The sequence below is a fragment of the Gouania willdenowi genome, chromosome 7 (genome assembly GCF_900634775.1).
Source record: "Gouania willdenowi chromosome 7, fGouWil2.1, whole genome shotgun sequence".
NCBI classification, from domain to species: domain Eukaryota; kingdom Metazoa; phylum Chordata; class Actinopteri; order Blenniiformes; family Gobiesocidae; genus Gouania; species Gouania willdenowi.
Window position 1 is genome coordinate 29,993,493 of NC_041050.1, and position 21,426 is coordinate 30,014,918.

The window sequence follows — 21,426 nt, forward strand, 5'->3', positions numbered from 1 at the left end:
ACTGTTCTTGGTATCTTTTCAAATAACTCTGCTGGACCGTTGCATCCTGAATTCTTTCTGTCTAATGTGGATGCCTTATTGAGGTCCATTTGTTTGAGGTCTGGGAAGGTTCTCTGCATTTTTCTATACTTAAAGAAGAAAAGCGTCAAGTTTGTTTAAAGGGAAACGATTCAGAGGAACAGAAGTCAATGTTTTATTACTGGCAAATCAGTGAGAGCTTGAAGGTTGCTGTATCACGAGGGAGAAAGTCACACCAGATCTCAGAGGAGGTATTTAAACAACACCCTCTTTCTCGTTTTAGATTTAATTGGGTCAGTTCCACTCAAGCAGATTTTTGTACATTCAAAACAGCCATAAATCCCCTCCTAACAATTATAATTTATAATTTATGGCCATGGTATTTTTTCGTCTAATAACTTTCTTGAAGAAATTAATTTAATCGATAAATTATTTAGCTCAGTTGTTGCTTCTGAGCTAATCACATTACAGTTCAACTAGGACAGACCAATTCTTTTCAAAAGATCAGTAAGCCAGTAAACGATTGGTGGATTATTGGGATGTCAACTCACCACACATTGCAGCCTAGTTTCTTGTTTACTTGTGTAAATAAGTGTGTCTACCATTTTAAATACATTTTCTTTCAAAATAAGAGTAATACGTGGAAGCAAATTTGTAAGACTTGCAATACTCAAGCTGGGTTTAAACCGGCGTAAGCGAGATTAGTTGTAGCCTACTGACAATGTGTTAATTGCGACAGTGATCCTAGAAATTGTATTTTTGGCAGATGTAGTCCAAAGCACAATGGTTTGATGTAACAGTTCCAGCAAGATTCATTTTGTCTTTTTTTTTAAACAGTATGTTAAGTTGAGGTTTTGTTTATTCGGACAATGTTTTTCAGGAAATTCTTATCTCCCGACATGTTTCGACTGTCAACTGCCAGTCTTCATCAGAGGAGTTGTGCTGATCTTCTTCTTCTTCTGTGTAGTTTTACGACAGTTGGCAACCAAGGCAAGGAGCATGTTCTGCTGATCGCCTCTGATGGTTCCTTTTAAGTTTCACTTGACGTTCACGTAATAGTTCCAGCTAGATTCATTTTGTTTTCTTTTTGAACGTCGGGAGATAATAATTTCCTGAAGAACCTTGTCTGAATAAACTTCAAAGGAACCATCAAAGGCAATCAGCAGAACTTCTGTTTGATATAACAGGTTAAAATATACAGATGATTTTGTTGGGTGTGTGTGTGGCAAGTGTGTAGCAAGGGTGTGACCTGCTGTTCGTTTGGCTGACTCAGCTGATTGGCATTCCTAGTCAGGTGTCAGAATCCTGACTACTTATAAAAACACAATCTGAGCTAAACAAGCAATTAACCTTTCCACACTTGTTCACACAGTTGCTGACTTATTTACACATAACCAGTTTGTTCTCACTGCACTCCATGCTAATACATGTACATATAAACCCAATATTCCCTATTTATTCCACTCACTGACCAGTTTCACTCTCCCTACACTTCATAGGTATGTATAACATCCTCCCTCCACTCCTGGCTGCAAGCTCCACCCTCATCCCCAGAGGACAGGCTGGTTGACCCGGGAGGAGGAGATAGTTGGGGAGGAGGGAGGTAGCAGCAGACGGAGCTCAAATTCATTTCTGCTGCTGGTGTCAGAGGCAAAGCACTTTGCAATGGAATAATGTGACGCAAAAGAACCAGGACACATGTCTAGTGAACGGATAGCTCTAACACCAGCGGGGACATTACATTCAAGCAACAAACAAAGGATCTACTGGAGCATTTTTTTTTCTGAAACACTGTCCCCCCAACAAAAAAACAAAAACTTGGCTGGGATGAAGATCCATTGGTGTCATTTTCCTGCTTTTCGTTCAGGAGCTTGCTAATCTGTGGATAAGTTAATGTTTCGTGTAATTATTTGCTTTATGTGATACAATTGCACCCCTCAAAAAAGCTCACGAGTAAGTATAGTTTATTAGATATTTGATCACAAATTATTCATGTTATACTTCCACTACAGACAACAATACTTTTAATCAGTTTAATTTTACGCTGAGATTGCATGCTGCTTTGCATTATTATTATTGGCCAATGTGGGTCAGTGCTCCACATATCTGTGTCCATCAAACATGTGCATGTGCTCAAAAGATATAATCAAAGATCAGTTTGTTATCATTTAGAAAACAAGTTATTTATCTGGAGCTGTGATTATTGTCTGATAGTTCATGAGTTTCACTGTAAATGTTGCATTTTCTCCAGATTCCTAATTGAATTAAATCAAATACCCATTGAAAGATAAATCAAAACACTTTTTTAAAAAAGCTTGAGAACAGTACATTTGCTTTAGATCCAATGGCTGAGAAAACTTCTATTGAATGTGTATGCTGAGATGTGTTCCTAATGTGTTCCACATGGAGTCATAAAACGTTTTACACCTGTACATGACCTTTAGCGGCCACGATTAAAGGTCACACTTGATTAGATTTGTTTCCTTACAAACAGCACAGTCATAAATAATAAATTTGTATTTCACTGTTCTCAAATCCTCAAATGTAAAAAGTGTATACGATATTTAAGGTGAATACCTCCACCCATTTTTTTTTTTTTTTTTTGGAATGACAGAGCCTAATTGATGCATTTTTTCCATGGATTAAAGAAAGCTCAAGGGGACTGTCAACATCCTAATGTGATCTGCTCTTCCATGTGATGCTAATGGACTATAATGAAAGCTCTTTATGCTTCTACCTCACAGTCGGGGACAAGCACAAAGCAAACTAGAGAGAAAAGGCCACACGTGAGAAAGCTGACCATGAACTGACAACAAGGTAAGAGGTAACAGGGGCACCTGGCTTTATGCGTTTTCTGTTGGTTTTGTATCGCGCGTGTGTGTATGTATGTATGTATATATACGTATGTCCTGCCCATATTTTCAGAGAAAAAAACCTGTTTTCTGATGATAAAGTGCAGATTTGTTGGCCGAGGCTGGACGTGTGTGTATGGTAAGCACAAAGTGCCTTCAAAGCCCATTAATCAACTGCCTTGACTTTTAAAAGTCTAATAAAGTCAACTTTTGCCTGAAAACCTATAGCAATGATCACAAGACGCTGCCTGTAAAATCTAGTCTTTCTACTGGGAAACAGCTGCTGACTTAATTCCTCACCCGAGTATTAGGTCTATTAAATGAAGAGGCATAACAATAGCAGCTTGATTGATTGATAATATATAATAAACTTGATATCTCCTATTTGGAAATGGCACATTATTATTGCAGTTATATTCTCGGTGGGTGTTGTGTTTCAAACAGGTAATGATTTCATTGTCTTTGTTTTACACACGAATCACAACATCTTCACGACGTATATAATGTCACGTTGACGGAGCAGTTTACTGTTAATCCACATCAGCTGTGTGATGGGCCAAAGCTTCTGTTTTGCATGGCGCACATGTTTATTGGGGAAATGCTAGTCAATGATACATGACAAGAAAAACAGTGCATGGTCTTATGAACATGCAGGCTGTATCGGTGATAACAGGGAAACATGGACCTTTTTCAACACTCGTGAGTCACCAAAATATTTGATTGAACAAAACTCAAGTGGTTCCATTTGCAGAAGGCTTAATAAGTTGTTTAGGCTCAACAGCATGAGGAGCGGGCTCATGTGGGCTGCAGGTTAGGGGTACAGACCTAAACTTGCATGACAATACATGATAAATTAGAAATCCATGAATTTTAATTGTAAAGAGTACAGCCGGTGTCTCCTCTAACTGAAGTGGTTTAATAGATACAAAGGCTCCACGTGTTACTGAATCCTTCAGATGGTAAACCTTTGCTTCAACTGTATGGCTGTTTTAATATACTGTAATTGAGATGAATGTGTGGCCATGTTCGTTTCATCATGCAGATGAAATGCGACAAGCCTTGTCTGGATCGCCACATGACTCATTCAGGTCTTCATTGTGTAACAAATCATCAACTCATGCGCAAATAATGAGAGGCTAAACTCCAAAAACACACAGTGTTAATATTTGTCTCTTATTTCACTTTGAAAAGTGTGCCAAGGCAATTAATTCCACTTGACAAACCCAATTAGTGTTAATAATGATTAAAATCAAACGATAATTAGCTTATCGTTGGCAGCTTCCTGAGCGGCTTGATGACAGAGGGTGGAGGGTGCATTCAGAAGAATGTGAGCTTGTGGGTAAACATGCGAGACTGAATAAATAACAGGTGAGAGGGGGAAAAAAGCAACATGAATCGAAAATAACAGAGGCACCGCCTTTCATCAACATTGGTCAAACCAGGCCAGAAAATTAATTTGGAGACTGGGAGAGGAAGTCATGAAATTTAGGTTTTAAAGTCACTTTTTTCTTAATTTGGTCGTTTGAGTTCCACTGAGACAGAGAAAATGTTTGAACAAAATGTCAGCCTTGCTGCGGTCAGAGTGACCCAGAGCAGCTGTGGCTACAGATGTAGTTGGTTGACTGTTCTCTAACGGAAAATCACACCCAATGTAATTCCAAGCCTTTGTTTTTATTAATGTATTAAAATAGTTTGGTGATTCTCAAATCTGGTTAAGCTTAGCCCTTGACGTAAGTGAGAAAAAGTAAAAGAAATTGTATTTAGAGAGAAGAGAACTAACATTATCAGACAATTTGTGATATCAAAAATGAATTCAAACCTCCTCAGCTTTGCCTGTGGAGCATAAAACTCCCTGCACTGCTTAAACCTAACAAAGTATGTACATCTCCCACCATTCTGTAGGAACCATGTTCAACCATTATTATTGATTAAAGTAATCCATTTAAACTGGAACGGTTTCTGAACTGCCTCTACACAAAGCCTTGTTTTTCCTTGTTTTCCAAATGGCTACATTTACAGCATTAGCAAAGTGGTACGTTTTTCAGTGACTTTCTTTGTTACCTTATATTTTGCTCTCAAATGAACAAGTCGAGGGAGAAACGTTCCCCAAGGCTCTCAAACCAGTCTTTTAGTAAAACAAATATTGCTGTCAACCAGGGACATTTGGCAAAACAGGTGTTCTAAGGTTTCAGTTTGTAAACAAAAATGAGAACATTTCCCCTAGCTCTGATCAAGGTGAGCTCTGTACCAGTTTGTGGCTATCACTCCATTTATAATCCCCCATTGGATGTCTGCCGCCTTTTTTAACAATTGAGAAATTGTACAGAGCTCCCCAGTAGCCTTTTTGGGGAACAGCCTGGTCTCGAATAAAATCAGTCAACTTCGACTCCCTAAGCCCTGCCAGTGACGGTAGGTTTGACACTTTAGCTGCGTTTCCATTACACTTGGAACTGCGCAAAATTTAAATAGCACAATACCACACCTGAATTTCAAAAAACATCGCTAAAACGTTTTTAAGGTTTCATGAGTAGGTATTTCCGACATTTCGATATTGAAATGTATCGCAAAAGCGCTTTGGAAACACATTTTCCGCAATTACACATCACAGAACGTGACATACCTGGTCACATGACCACTTCTCTGAGTGAAAACACGGTGCAGAACATGTTGGAAGAAAAGGAGGCCGAAAAATTTCCTAGCATAATACTTAAAAACTAATACTGTCACATTAGTCAGCAAACAACAAGTCTCGTGGGATGAGATTTCAGAGGATTTATTAGGCTCCTGCCCTAAACAACCTTCAGTTGAAACTAGGGGTGTGAGATTAAACTCAACAACATTTCTTTCTTGTTGCGTTAAAAATCTGTCTCACGAGATTTTATTTTATTTTTTTAAATCTTTTTATTTTTATTGACGTCTGGCTTGCCAGAACCTAAAGCAGGAGAAGGAAAAGAAGAAGTTGCAGCATGTTGTTCACGATATCAGGCTCTGTTTGCACTATCTGTACTCTGTATTGACAGAGTAGAACTTTGGTTTTGCATGCACATATTGTTTGCATTTCAAAAAAATAAATACATATATTATTTTATTTGAACTTTTATACATTTTAGTTTAAATTTGTGGAAGGAAGGTTTTTATTAAAAGCTCATGCTTACATCATGGAAATGAAGAGTTATAATAAAACATTTCAAAATCCATATGCAACTCGGTTAAATAAAAGTCTGTTGGTCTAGTCATATATTTTGTCATTGTAGTTTTCTTAAAATCTCGCCTCATCTCGTGAGCCTAGTATATCGTCACACCCCTAATGGAAACACGTTGAAAGCGCAATTATACTTTGTCGAAACTAGAAATATTGCTTTTATTTTGCAAAATACTGTATTGGAAACAACACTCTTTCTCACCAATTCCAAGCTGTTTAAGCAAGGAGTCTGGAGAGGAAGAAGTTGTCCCTCCCGCTCCTGCCACTCACACACTTACAGGGTGATAATAAGGCTAGGAAACGCTTACTCACATTCATCATCCCATTGGTTAGTCAGAGCATGGTATTCTACAAAATGTCTTATTGGCAGAGGCAGGTCTGCGCGGATTTCCTTCACCAGTTTATTAATCAGTCTTCTCAAGCAGATTTTACTCCTCTCTAACGTTTCTTAGTTTCCAGATAAGCTGGTTATCTTCATCAGGTATTCCTGTTTTGTGCACCCAGCTGCAAGAATGAAAACAACTAAAAAACTGAATATAAGTAAACGAACTACAACTAACTAAATAGGTAAAACTAAAAGAGGACCCCAAGGGCTTAACACAAACAAAACCAAACTGACCCTGACAATCAGTGGCTATTGTAACGGAATATTTACCCAACATTACCAAAAACAGGTTAAGAAAAACAACTTTAACGCATTTGAATCAAACCACAATCTTTGTCATTTACAGGGATTATTATGAAGTTGTAGATTTAGCAGACTTGATTTATAATCACCTCATTTTATGAGTCTATTTATTTTTTAAAACATCATAAGATATGTATGTATGGTGTTGTTTTAGCACCCTATCACTATGTCGACAATGTTCCCCACATCTGGTTGTGTGGTACTAATGAGTAATATTTTGGCAAGGTATCTGGCATACTTTAAAGTGTGTAAAGAGGACAATGTCAGAAACAGATTGTATTTTCTGATCTGGGCATAGCTACGACATGACGTACTTTGTCGAAGGAAATGACCGTAACATGTATGAGCAGCAGGAAAGGAAGACTGAGTTGTTGAAAGGTGTGATGGTAGCTGTAAGGGTTTATTTTGTGCTTTTTAACTACCTGTTTGTGTCACACCGGAGGCACAACGAGCACTGAGTTCAACGCATAGCACGAGGAGGACATTCAAACAGAGGGGAAACACACGGGGATCCATCTTCATCATTAATGAGAGAGAGATTGTATGCTGTAGCACCGATGAAAAGATGGAATACATGTTTCTTCACTTTAAGCCAGGCAGACAGATGGAAATGATGAGATACGTTTGAGATGCATTGAACTGCATCCAGGAAACAACTGGACATAATATATACTTAAGTGTTGCTTCAGGTCAGGAAATTTCCTCTCAGAGTGAAAGGAATAAATAATATAAGGTTTTTTTTTTTTCTTTAGACATCAAGAAACATGAGCCTTTGATTTCTAAGAAAATGAAGCGCAATAAAGCCTTGAAAGGAGTTTAAGTATCATTTGAATTTCAGAATGACCAATTTGTCAGTTAGGACCAAATGATCCATTGTATACTATAATTAATGGATGTCTAAGATAAAAATATCAGCATGATATCTTTTTCTGTTTTACTGGAAGAGGAATGTTGTTTGTTAGTGGAGCGTTGCCATGATCTGAATTCCTTTCATAGGTATTATAGCACCTGCCTTCAGGTCATTACAGCTGATCTGACCTGAGGCATACACAACAAAAGAATTTTACTTCAGAAATTAGTCACATGAAAAGGGAGGGCCTGAAGGAACCGACCACACAATGAGTCCTCTCATGAAGAGGGCGCTGATTATAGAGAGGGGCACAAGGCTCATGAGGTCCCAACAATGACAGGCCTGAGGATTCTTCACCAGGAAAAGGGCTTCATTGTGTTCTGATTAAAAGGAAACATAATAAACACATAATTTGAGGCAATAATACTTACTGTACTTTGATCCAAAGTAACCCAATAGCTGGGGATGATAAAAAAAAAAAATCTTTCTAAATTAAATGCAGATCCAGAGGAGCATCTTAAAATTGATTTGAGCCAAGTGAGGTAGTGCTGGGTTCGCTGCTGCTGCTGCTGTAGGGATTCAATCTAGAACAGGGGTGGGTGTTGGTTTTCTAAGAAACGATCCTTCTTTCACTAGTTGAACAGTGTAGTCCAGCACATGTGTTTCCGCCTTCCTCTGGCAAAGGCAACGGCCAAAGCAGCTGTCTCATCGCACTGCAAACACCTCACAGACATATTGGTCATCAGGCCACAACGAGCTGTACTGTTGGTCCCATTTGGTTACTCAAAGCTACCACCATCATTTTCAGTCTATTTATAGAGATGGAAACTTTCCAAGAACCAATTCAGCACAGCACTTGTACATATCTAAAACACTTCTTGCACATGCATCAAAAATAATACTTAAATACGGTTTCAATCAGTGAACACTGTATGATAACTAATGGTGCACTGCTGTATTTGGATACATTATCTTATCGTTCCTCTACCTTTTCAGGCCTGTTTTTTCTCTATGATGCCTCTATCACTTCTCTTTTAACTTTCTTCTTTTCCCCTAACAGACTTCCAGTTTATTTGACCAAGGCTGGACCAGCATCCCATGGCCCTCTGTTACTTACTTTGTCATCTCGTCTATCAACCTTGTGTTCTTTTTAGCCATTTATTTATAAGCAAAGGCAAATAAACACAAATTTCATTGACTGGGGTGAAGAGAAAAGAATGCCGGGATGTATGAGAGAAAGTACGAGAGAGGGGAACAAAAACAGGGTTGGGGGGTGGAGGGGGGCTGGAATTAAAGCGTAAGCATGGGATGAGAATGATTATGGGTGCGGAGGAGAGTGATGGGATTGAAAGAAAACTGTCAAATCACTCTTGACAAAGTATGAGAAAGAAAACATACCGTACTGGACAGGACAGAATGGGAATCGTTGAAAGATGGGCAGACAGACAGACTGCATTAATGATTGAAAATGAGCATAAAGCACCGACCCAATAAACACGCCATGCAAATGTTTCCATTCACTTGGCGTGATGGTTCTGGTTCTCATTACACTCAGTCAAATTGGCAAAGTTGCACAAGAGATAATGGTTGTAGTCCTATAAAGTGCAGCTGTGGATGAGTTGCTAACCATGATTAGTCCCCTATTCAGTCAGCAGAGCAATCCTAAACAAAAGTGTTTTTGGTCATATTTTCAACTGTAGCAGAAAAACAACACTGAGACCCATTTGTGAAATAAAAATTATCTTCATGATACTGAGGAAACTGTTTATTCAAACAAGTCAGCTCTTTGTTATAATTTGTATGAGTCCTATGATGCAGCACCATCATTTGCAGATTGTTATAGTTCTACATTTTACTGACTTCTCTGGAACACCCTGTGTTTTTTTCAGGAATGGAAAGTATCAGTGTGGAAACAGACTGGGATGGCATAGGTCTCTTCTCTCTTGGTGCCACAGGACCAAGAAACTTCACTTCCTCCTCTGTCACTGACCTGCACTCATTCAACACCTCCCACAGTGGAGCATCCTTGTTTGGGATATTTGCAGAGAATGCTTCCAACACTACGCCTCGCTCCACGACCCAGCCCAGGGAGAGGGATCTGGGCCTGGCTCGAGCTGAGATGGCAGTTCTCGGGGTGGTGCTGGCTCTGACCACTCTGGGGAATGGCTTTGTGCTGTGGGTGCTCCTGAGGAGAAGGAAGCACAATGCACCAATGCATGTGTTTATGGTCAACCTCTGTGTGGCTGACCTAGTGGTGGCACTTTTTCAGGTCAGTTAGTGAGTTTCATGACAGAATGCAAATAATTCTTTATTTACCCATCACTGTCACTAATTACCTGTATTTTATGTTTCTGGCTAAATGATTATGCATGAAATCCTTTCATCACAATATAAATAATGAAATGAGTTAAAAATAACCTTACTATAGTTATAGTTACCATATCTATAATTCATACCCAATCCACACTCCAGGAGTCTGGCATTTACTCTGAATGTATTATTAACAGTGTTGGGCAAGTTACTTTCAAAATGTAATACATTACATATTAGTAGTTACTGTCACTTAAAAGTAATTAGTTACATTACAATATTACTGTCTCTGAACTGTAATGACTTACACTACTTTTGAGTTATTTTCAACAAAATAACCACAGAAGTATGACTAGCATTCTAAAATGCTAAAATATAGTTTATTGCAGCTGATTATATATCCAGTGGAGGGTGATATGGTATAGCATAATGACTAACAACTTACTATAATAGACACAGTGACGGCTCATGGCGCAAGAAGTAACAATGATCATCAGAATCACAAAAGCAGATAAAGTTAAAGTCTGGTAAGATATGATAAAGATGTTGTAAATATTTAAAGTCTAAGCCTATTCATATGAAACACAATAGTATAATGCGCTGTTTTTTACTGCTGCCAACATGGTGACCAGTAAAATTCTAACACTATTTTATGTGTGCTCAATACAAACCAGTCACGAGATAACATGACCACCAGTCAAATTGATGACAGCGGTGGCGGCTCCGGTCAGCTGTGCTTTTGTTTTTAGCTGCAAGCTAGTGGCATTTCTACTGTGAATGTCTCTACAAAAATCACTTCTAAACCAAAAAATTCTACACCGCACATTTAAGAGCAGGAATCTGATCTGTATGAGTCTCAGTCTCAGCCATATGGCATGGTGCCAGAATACTTTAAGCTCTACCAGTATCAGCGTTATGTCGCTGTTTGTAATAATAATGCCGGCGATTCCACTGTTGACAGAGGCTGCAAATCCTCCACCACATACTCTGCCACCAGTCTCCTCACTTCTCTTGGTTCAAGTAGCACGGCACACCGAGAGAAACTTAATTTATGCTGCTTCGTCTGACTCGTTTCCGCACTTTCGTCTTTTGCTCTCTTTCTCTTCGCCGCGCCTGCATCTCTGTCAACTTAGTGTTAGCGTGGCACCAGTCCAAGCATTTCTTCAAGTTACTGGTGCTGTTTTTTTTTTTTTTAAGCAGTTAACATGGTTTTTAGTTTTCTAGTTTAGACAAAGTGATGTGTTTTTGAATAAACTGACAGGCTGTGAGACAGAGAGATAACCTCTGACAGTTTGGGGTGACCCATTCAATACTCGAGGGAATACTCTTCTTATTAGATTTGTCTGTTAGGGTTTCTCCTTTTATTCCTGCAGAAAGAAGATTCATGTTCTGATTTACTTTCAAATAAATAACTGTGGTTTCCTTAATCTATTTATCCAGGTTCTTCCTCAGCTAATATGGGACATTACCGAGCGGTTCCAGGGACCGGACTTGCTCTGCAGGTCTATCAAGTATTTGCAGATTGTGGGGATGTTTGCGTCCTCCTATATGATAGTTGCTATGACGGTAGACAGACACCATGCCATCTGCTGCCCGTTACAAGCCTATCGTGGGGGGGCGATGTCCCGCTGGAACACCCCAGTCATGGTTGCCTGGGCCCTGGCACTAGTCCTCAGCATACCACAGGTAGGCAAAGATAAATTTACACCAGTAAAATATTCATGTCACCATGACATAAGGAAAACACAGCATGTACTCACACACTGATTTCACTCCTAAAACTCAAGCTTTTTCGGAGTGAAACTCAAGAGTCTCTAGGTGGTGAGGGCCATGTTAAGGTAATAAAAAGTGAAGCAGGCCTCACTGCTCTCCTTCTGTCATGTCTGTCAGGTGTTCATCTTCTCTCGCTCTGAAATGGCTCCTGGAGAGTTCGAGTGCTGGGGTCATTTTGCAGAGTCGTGGGGGTTGAAGGCCTACGTCACTTGGATGACTGTGGCTGTCTTTCTCTTGCCAGCTCTCATCATCACCATCTGTCAGGTAAGATGGTTGTACTGGCTGCAGAAACAAAGGCAGCTAAAAGCACCGTAATACACCTCAAGCAATATCAACTAATAATGAGGCGGGTGGCACGATTTGGGTTTATTTGGCAGCCTTTGTTTGATAACCCTTGGGGCCAATGAGGTTGGTGTTATGTAGCATCCCATGGCAGATATGCATTCTGGGCTGTCACCATTCAGTCCAGCGCTATTTCAGGAAAGATATTCCAGGGGTCTAGCTATTTCCCCTAATTAAAATGTCACTCTGAGGTCCACTGCTGAGAAAGTTGGCCACTCTTGAGATCCTTCTGCCAGCAGGAGAAATGTGCCATGTTGCAGCCAAACATAGAAACTCTAAACTTTTTTCAATATTGTGTTTCAATTTACAAAGCAAAGGAATAAGCTTTTAGGGTGGGACAATATACAAGACAATAAAATATACGATACTGGGCTCATGACAACGATATGGGACAATATTTTTGGAAAGGAAAAAAGAGTAATAAAAATAACCATGCTTTTATTTGATTAACTCTGGACATATTTACTGTGGGTATGACATTTTCAAATTATTTAAATAATTTATATTTAATAATAATATTTAAAGTACAAAAAGTGCCATTCTGCAAAAACAGACTGACAACTCACGCCAGCCTAAACTTAAAACCGAATCATGGCATCATCATGACATTCTTAAAAAAAATATTCCTATCTGTGCAAATTTAGGATATGGAATACTTCAACAGTATTAGCACATCTACAACTTCTGGCACCAACTGAGACCTTTGGGATGGAAAAGCTTGGGTCTCCCCTCACAATTTTGTATTACCACTTGTACCATATCTTGTGACAATTTGATATTGCGATATCTTGTTGCATAATATATTTTCCCACCCTTAGAGATTATTTTACTATCATTCATAGAGAGTCTAAAGTATTGCTTCATATATGAAACCCATGAGTTAACTCATGGGTTGACACTTTTGGGGTTGAACACAGAAAACATTCGATCACAATCACAACATTAACTGGTGACTCACTGTTAACCTGTAAATTAACTTGCTTATCAGATAGCTATCAATTGTCAATATATAAACAATATTTAAAAATGACGGCCAAACCTCAACTCTGCTGAAAAAAACTTGACACACTGGAAAGTTGGGCACCATTGAAGATAGGCGGATTCCAAAACTGTGAAGGGTCATTTAAAGGGTTTTCTAAAAGTCATTTGACAAGAGTAGCCCACAACACACAGACCGAAAACTGAAGGCTTATTCAAGCCTTAAAACGTGCATCTGTTCAGGAACACAGATGCCTGAACTGTCTTTATTTAGGGATGCCTCTCTTGCAGAGATTTTACTGTATCAGCTTTTAAATATTCGAGCTGCTTTTGTTTGTGGCAATCTTATTTTTGCCATAGTCAACAGGATTGCTGCATTGTAATTTGGGACATAATAAAATGATCTAAGCTTAATCAACTTAAAATTATATGCAGTAGCAAGGCTTTAATAAAACTGAGCTCTTAAGATTTGTATTGTCAGTAAAAATGGCTTGTTACAAGCCTTTAACCTAATAGAATAGCTACAAGCAAGGATCATTCATAATTTCCTGACTGCAACGTTTTATCCTTTTCAATTTTTTTACTGTAATAAAATGTAATTGCTTCACAAACACTGTATTAAGATTAGAAATATTAAATGAGGCCATATTTTGTCTGAGATTGGTTTATGACTGAAGATTAAAACACACTTCGTGGTTCTCTGCAACAGTATCAAGGTCAAGTCAGCTATTAATTTAATCAGTGTATCCTCAATCTTTGTGTATCTATTGTTACTGAATTGTATTTATAACTGAAAATGTCCCATTTTTCTTTAGATAAGAATCTTCCGTGAAATCCACAATAACATCTACCTAAAGTCAGAGAGGATTGTGATGGCTGAGCTGAAGAAGAGCGAGATCCTCTTTCGCTTCCATAGTTTTAAAAAGGAGGACGAGCGGGCGAGGGAGCGGGGACGAAAGGTGTCCATTGGAGGGGCGAGGGACGGAAGAGGACATATCCTCAAGGGTGCAAATAACAACCCTCAAAGCCAAGTGGGAGAGAGTTACGATTACGTATCATCTTCCATTCAATATAACAATTGCTGTGGTGAACATGTAACGGCATTAAGATCGACTTCGCCAACACCGCAGCAAGTGCGGAGCAGCTCCGTATGCCAGGAGCTCTATAATACTTCTCCACGCTGCTCTTTGGACTACGCACCTCCTCGGCGGCCATCCACTCCACCCCCTCCGGGCATCACAAAAGCCATGTCCAAGACAGTGAGAATGACGCTGGTCATCGTGCTGGTCTACACAATCTGCTGGTCACCTTTCTTCATAGTCCAACTGTGGGCAGCGTGGGACCCAAACCCTCCAGACCAAGGTCATCATCAAGATTTAAGTGATTTGATACATTTGATTTATTTTCTAAAGTAACATTAACTTCCACAACTTAAAGGAGCATAGGGCAGGATCAATAAATAAAACTCCACAGTGACACGACGGCCGTCATCAGCCAAGCCGGCTCGGCCGCGTGAACTCTTTACAGAAGCACAGCTGATTGTCATGGTGCCTCCATTCGTGTTTTTCAGTCAGCTGCCTGTCTTTTTCTTTAAGTTTAGGTGTCTGAGTGACCAGCGATCTGGTGTGGATGCCTGATCACTGTGGTGTGTGTGAATCCTGATCTTTCTGTGTTTCCTCATCTGTCAACATTGCTGTATGTGCATGTCTTCCTGCTGGTTTGTGTCTCCCAGTTCGTTTTTGGTCTGTGTGTCTGCCTGTCCATTGCTGCTTGTCTCCATGTGTGCAGTTCCGTCTCTTGTCCGTTACCTGTGTGTGTGGCCCTAGTGTGTGCGTCTGTACGCACCAGCGGCGGATCAGTGATTGGGAGCCTTTATCAGTCCGCGACTGACAGACGGAGGCGTTTGTTCGTTTTCAGTGTTGTGGCGAGTTCTTGGTCTGAAGTTGAAGTTCTTGTCAGTTAGTCAGCCTTTTGGTTTAACCTGTGCTGTGTAGAGGAGTGTATGTCTGCATCCACGGTTGGAAAGTCTCAGGAGTGACGACATTGATACTGTGAAACGTTTTTTTTTTTTTATTTACTCGCCCTTCACGTGACTGCTTACTGCTAGACCTCCCCGCGTGCCTCTGCGTGCCCCTACCTACCTCCGCGGAACCAAACGGTATTTTGATCCACTGTGCTTGTCTTCTTCCAACCTCCAAGCCTACTTCTTCTTATACTTCTTTATTTCCGGCATAGCGGAAGTGTCATTTGACATCAAGTCTACAGGACTGTGTGGGAAATTTGGCCCCGTAATTACAGTACAAAACGCTTCACAAAGTCTGTTCAAGGCAATAGGGAGCTATGTGTGCGTGTGCTCTTCGGTTTTGAACGCTTCATCACCCATTAGCACTAAAAGACTTCAAATTAATGTTTAATTTTTCACAAATCCTTCCCTATGCTTCTTTAGCAAACAAAAACACCTTTGTGCATGTGAATCCACTTCATTGCCTTTCATGTGCAGTATAGCTTTTGTGCTCCAAAAAAAGGCAAAAGTTAAATGATTGGGTCTGCTTCCTAACAACATGTAATCAAAGCAGGTATTCAGGAAAATGAGTCCAAACTCACTAACTCATTATTTTAAGGTCCATGATTCACCTTAGATTACACAACAGTTGAGTGAAATAAATACAAGTTAAAAAAAAATAAAAAATACTCTGAACCCTCAACCACAAAGATTAAACCTCTGGCCTCTCTACACTCCACTGTGGAAAGCAATGTTGACTAATGTCGCTTTAATTAGTGTCTGATAGCACACAGAGTGGGTGTCCTTTCTTCTCTTACTGTATCCCCAGGATAATGTGGACATTTCTTCAACCACCATAGATCCGACAGCTCTCAAACAAACTTCACAACATGGGAAAACACACAACACACACGTCTACAAACACACCCACACGTAAAAGCACGCACAAAGTATGTGGCCATGCAAAGTTTGCACGCACACAGGCCAACAGCCTTGTGACCTGAAAATAGTTTGTCTATTACTTACGTGCTCATTGGCTGCACCCATGCATGTTTTTTTTGTTACATAAAGCTCATATCAGATGTTAAAAAATGATTAAAAAAGGAAGCCTGCAGGGTTTTGTTCTAGTGAAATATTTATAGTTTTGTTGTAATTTATGAAGGAAATGAGAGGAGCTGTTTAGTCCACGAACTAAACAGCTACATGTATTTATGTTTTCAGGGAGGTGAACAATGCAAAGGGTATAATTTTCTGTTGCACAGGCTGCCCGTGTATTATTCTGTTTCCTCATTGTCTCTGTGTGTGTGCTTATGTGGGCGTTTCCTCTGCAGGAGTAGCCTTCACAATCCTAATGCTGCTGGCCAGCCTGAACTCATGCACCAACCCATGGATCTACACTGCGTTCTCCAGCAGCGTGTCCAAAGAACTGCTGAACCTGCTCCACTGTCGATCACGATCCAGCCGTCGGGGTTCCCTACCCGACGACTCCACCACCACACACACCTCCACCAAGGACAGCCTGTACTGACCGAGGACAACGTGACAAAAACCGGATTGCGTATACGGTTGCACTTGCGGTTGCGTGTGTTATGATGCACAGATGCGCAGTCATCACCTCCTGTTTTACAGACTCAGAGCAGACGGGGGTGACCTCCGCCAGATGTTTACAGCAGCAAAAGATAGCTGTCAGTGTGTTTTTTTGACTTTGTCCTCACCAGTTCTCTCCATCCCAACATCAAGGGAGTTGACACTAAAGTCAACATCAATGATATGTTGCTATTCTAAAGTATGTCTGCTGCAAAAACAGTCTTGAAAGAAAAGAGATGTTCACCTCATTTGCCATCAAACTGAACTGTGTGCAGTAATTCCAGACCTCAAAGCAATAGATATGCAGGAGTTGCTTCAATGCATTAATGTATTGATAATGCTCCTAAACTCAAGGCACTGCTCATGCACTCAGCTGGAGACGGAGTGAAAGAGAATGAAATAAAGGATAAGAGAAAACCAGTGCAGACAGTGAAGCATAGAGTGACTGGAGTCAGGCTGGGAACAGACAAAGGATGTCATGGATGTTACAGCCACAGGAGGAGGTCCTGGGAAGGCTGTTGCTAAAATCCAATAATGTGAACTAACTTTAATATATCAAAGAAAGTGGATTAGAGATGAATGCTAGAGGCCAAATTCATATTCGCACAGAAGGAATCCCGTTCCACTGAATAAGAGCAATTTGTTAGTAAGTTGGAGTCTCACTCATGAGGACAGATTCAGCCCTGGAGAGGAACTGGACTGGATCTGTGGGTTCAATGCAAATACAGTTGGACTTTGGGTCTGCGTGACATTCATGAACAACATGCACTGCAATGGCTAATAAGGAAACAATTATATGATTGTATTTTGTACAAACACAAAAGAAGTAAAGAAAACAACCTTCCTGTCACGAGACTATAACACGACAACAGGGTGGAAACAAACCAGAACCAAATATCATTCCATGTACAGCAGTGAACATTGTAAAGAGTATATTTATTGTAAATGTGAGGCACATTATATATATATATATATATATATGACTTCATGACACAGGAATAGTGGAATGTTTGCTGTCAACTATAACAGTCCAAGATCTGTAATTGAAAACCAGGAGACGGTAAAACCAAAGACTTACTTTAGGCAGCAAAAGGTATCTTTAGATCTTTAGTACATCATGACAATATAAATCCCACACCTACAGTTAAAATATTCCATGTAAAAATAAAAAATAGCTGCCAATGATTTTGGCATCAACTTCGCTCACACATTTATTCCTCCGATGATGTCAGCTATGTTAATGCCAGAGCCACCAGGAGAGCAGCACATTTTATATTACATTATTTCTATTTATTGTTGTACAAAGAAACACACACACACCAGGTGAAAACCTTTTCTGTTACAGGTTTTTAGGTACAGTTTTATATATTGCTTCTGTTGCTGAATGAAGAGTCACATTTAGCCCCACAACTGCATATTAGACCAAGAATTGTAGGTTGCATTGTTTTGTGTTTGTGTAAAACAAAATACGATATATGCTATTGTACTGTACATACTGTAGATATGATATCAGTGTGTGTATAAAACAAAGTTAGAATTGGTTTTGTTTGATCAAACTATACAATGAGTCGATATTATCCTCAATATATTGTTGTTTTTAAAGCCTGTTTGCTGACATTGACCAAGTTCACGACATCATCTTTACTTGACAGAGCTGTGCTGGTGTGGGTCTCCGGGGCGATAGTGGGATGCTTTCAAGGTGTCTCAAGAGTGTGTCTCTGGGTTTGGGCGGAGAAGCCTCGCCTCTTCCCCTGTGAGGCTGTGATATTTGTGCTTTCAACAAGCAACTGTGCCTTTTTCTCCCCAGACACAAGCTTCTTCTTTGATTGCCTGCCAAATGAAAGGCTACGGCAACAGCGCCCTGTGTCTTACTTTGTTATGTCAGGAAATAGATGAACTTCTCCCAAAAGCTTTTGGGAAGTTCATGTATTTTCCTCTTCCTGCAAGGAAGTACAGGGGTCAGGGGATGGTTTTTCTGTGCTAGAAAAGGTCAAGCGGAGGGAGACGGCCAAACACACTTAGACTGTGCATTGTACTATGGATAGCCATAAGTGTGCATTAAATATCTGAATAATGGATGTATATTTACTCTATACTTTTATGGGACACTTTACTGGCACTCTCCTTTCTAAACGTCTACTATAAATGGTTGCATCATTTCAGAAATCGTTCCTTTGCCCTACTCTTGTTTCCTGTAGAAAGAACAGTCATCATCCCTCCCTTGTCAGAGCTTTTGATTGATTACCCATTCGATAGGTTTCAGCTTTTATTTTTTTTCCTCCTCCTGGCTTTATTTGTGTGTATAGGAGGTTATGTCAGTGTGGCGCTGATCAATGTCATACTTCTCTCTGGCTTCCATACTCGAGCAGGGTTGATGAGAAACCTCAAGGTTACGTCTTCATTATATAAAAGCAAGTGTTTCCTGTGAGGCCTGTGAGTAAGTTTGTGTAAAAAAGGAAATAAAAGACCTCTCGGCTCGGATGTCACAAGGGCATGGAAATGTGCAACTGTGGCATTTAAATCAATCTAAGGACAGAAGTGCTGTGTGACCAGCGCATGTGGTGAATGACAGAGCATGCACAACCTTGACCATAGCCGGTATAAATCAGACCTGCAGCTTTACCATACTGAGCAATGCGTCTGCATCGCTAAACTGAAGAAGACTCCGTATCCTACTCGATAATGGCTTCCAAATTCATTCCAAGACATCAGGAGGAATAACCTACCCTCACCATCTTACACACACTGGACAGTGTTTGCTTTTATGGAGCGTTCCACAGCTTTACGATCCCATAATAAGGAATTAAAGCTCCTTTGATGCTGAATAAAACCATGCTTTTGGCTTTAGAAACCTCCTTGAGATTTCAGCTGAAAATAAATAGGCTAAACATTTTTATTGATAACGTAATTTTAAAAAGGGGCTCATACAAAGGGATCAGTCTAAAACAGATTTTATTTCTTATACTTTTATCCCTGATTGGGCTACAAAAATGTTATGATTCAAAAGCCATTTTATCAAAGTTCATGTCTGCATTTGGAAAAAATTACAATTTGAGCGTCAATACAAGAAAGTACAAAGGGTTTGTGTTTTTGTTGTTGTATTGAGTATTTTTGTAGATGTTTGGAGTAATTTTGTGTATTTCTGTTGTCCTTTTGTGTATTTTCTGGTAATTTTGTATGATTTGTGGAGTCACTGTGTATTTTCGTTGGCTTTTTGCACGTTATTCTGTATTTCTGTGTAATTTTGCTGTCATTATTTTGAGTTTTTACAAGTCATGTTTGTGTGTTTTGTAAAGTCATTTTGTGCATTTTTGCGTATTCTATCATTTTGTATGTTTACTGTGGGAGCAGCGCAAAGTTAGACCGAGGGCCGCGCCAATTCATCGTGTCTAAGAATTAATAAAAACTAATTTTTTATCACTTTGAGCAAAACTCTGTTTTGATGACAGGACAAAATCCCAAGCCGTATCTGAAAGTTGGGCTAATATAACTGATATTTAATTACAAATAAGGAAAGGTTAAGCATTAGGGCCTGGGACTTTGTCCGTAGGGATTTTGTGATCGATTCCCTTGTTTTCATCACTTAAGCAAAGCCTAAACAGACCCCAAAAGTGTTTTCCTTCATTATGAAAACTAACATGTGAAAGGTCCTGTCAACTTATGGGAACTTTCAAATAGGCTTTCACAAGATTAATGCATCATGAAAAGTTTTTTTAGTGTGCTGGCTCCTGTTTACATTAAGGGCTGTGCCCACATTAAGCTTTGCACGTACGTTTTAAGACGTTTGACCTTGTCATGAAAACAATGACGTTAATGTCATAGGGTCACAGGAAACATCAGAATTACATATATATATTTGACGTATGGTTGATCTTTTATCTTATCAAGCAGTAAAGATTAGATGAGTGTGATAATGGAGGTCATTCACTGCACGCACTGTCCAACTTTCAGATGAAACATCTACACATCTGACACGCCTCACTGTACATGCAGCACCGTGAAACAACCAGAACAATAACTGTTATTGTAGTGAAGGAAGTGGAAGCCGGTGCAAAGCGATGCAGTCGCTTTACTGATTATTGCATTAGCCTTACAGTTTATTGACTTTGCTAGGCTTCACAAAAATTGGGAAGAACCAGCAGGAAAAACAGAGCTTGAAGCAACGATGGAAGACTGTGACTTCATGTGAAAATCATTTGTGTGACGCCAGTTTCCACATTGCTGAATCCCGCTAATCCCATCCATGTCTGCCTCTGGAGCTGGTTTTACACACCTCTGTCAAAGTGACTTTTCTGTGCCTCACATCACACATACACACACGCTCCCATGTTCTTCCAACATAATTTCTTACAGCGAGATGTCTTCTCTTTGAATAATAGACAGAAATCAAAAATATTATTGCAGGTACTTGAAAATAAACTGCAGGGTTAAAGCTTTGGGATTAAATTGAGTTATATTTGGAGGGTAAAACAAATAAAATAAGAATATAGGAAAACTATCACACTTGGATAGATTAATCAGACGTGGGCAATGAGCGGCTCGGGGGGCAAATGTGGCCCTCAGTCTAGTTTTTAGCAGCCCCCAAAGGAAGTAATACAAGAAGTTAGAAGGAATATGAAGCCTAACATAATACATAAAATAACCCAAACACAAAAATCAGCAGCAAAATGCACAAAGTACACAAAAATTCCAAAAAATGACTCATAAAACATAAAATGACAACAAAGACAGACAACAATGACTTAAACAAAATGATGACAAAAACACACAAAACACCACCACATTAACTCCAAAGAGACACAAACTGTTTTTAAAAATGACAAC

The 21,426-nt window shown here is 39.6% G+C and overlaps 1 protein-coding gene across 2 annotated transcripts; it reads left to right on the forward strand.

Moving 5' to 3' along the window:
- The first annotated feature begins 1,622 nt into the window (after nt 1-1,622).
- On the forward strand, nt 1,623-19,910 carry avpr2aa (arginine vasopressin receptor 2a, duplicate a). Of its 2 annotated transcripts, none has more exons than XM_028452034.1 (7): nt 1,623-1,971; nt 2,667-2,835; nt 9,500-9,879; nt 11,361-11,606; nt 11,811-11,957; nt 13,829-14,375; nt 16,347-19,910. In XM_028452034.1, exons 3-7 carry the CDS (start codon nt 9,502-9,504, stop codon nt 16,541-16,543), a joined length of 1,515 nt encoding a protein of 504 aa, XP_028307835.1. In that variant the 5' UTR covers nt 1,623-1,971; nt 2,667-2,835; nt 9,500-9,501; the 3' UTR covers nt 16,544-19,910. The 2 variants fall into 2 exon arrangements, with proteins under 2 accessions (XP_028307835.1, XP_028307834.1); XM_028452033.1 differs by having other exon boundaries at nt 2,763-2,835.
- The last annotated feature ends 1,516 nt before the right edge of the window (nt 19,911-21,426 follow it).

What these genes read in the sequence shown, in the direction of transcription:
- avpr2aa (XM_028452034.1), top strand. Translation starts at nt 9,502, where the DNA reads ATGGAAAGTATCAGTGTGGAAACAGACTGGGATGGCATAGGTCTCTTC. An exon ending in TAGTGGTGGCACTTTTTCAG is followed by an intron (nt 9,880 to 11,360) that starts GTCAGTTAGTGA and finishes CTATTTATCCAG; the next exon opens with GTTCTTCCTCAGCTAATATG. An exon ending in CCCAAACCCTCCAGACCAAG is followed by an intron (nt 14,376 to 16,346) that starts GTCATCATCAAG and finishes TTTCCTCTGCAG; the next exon opens with GAGTAGCCTTCACAATCCTA.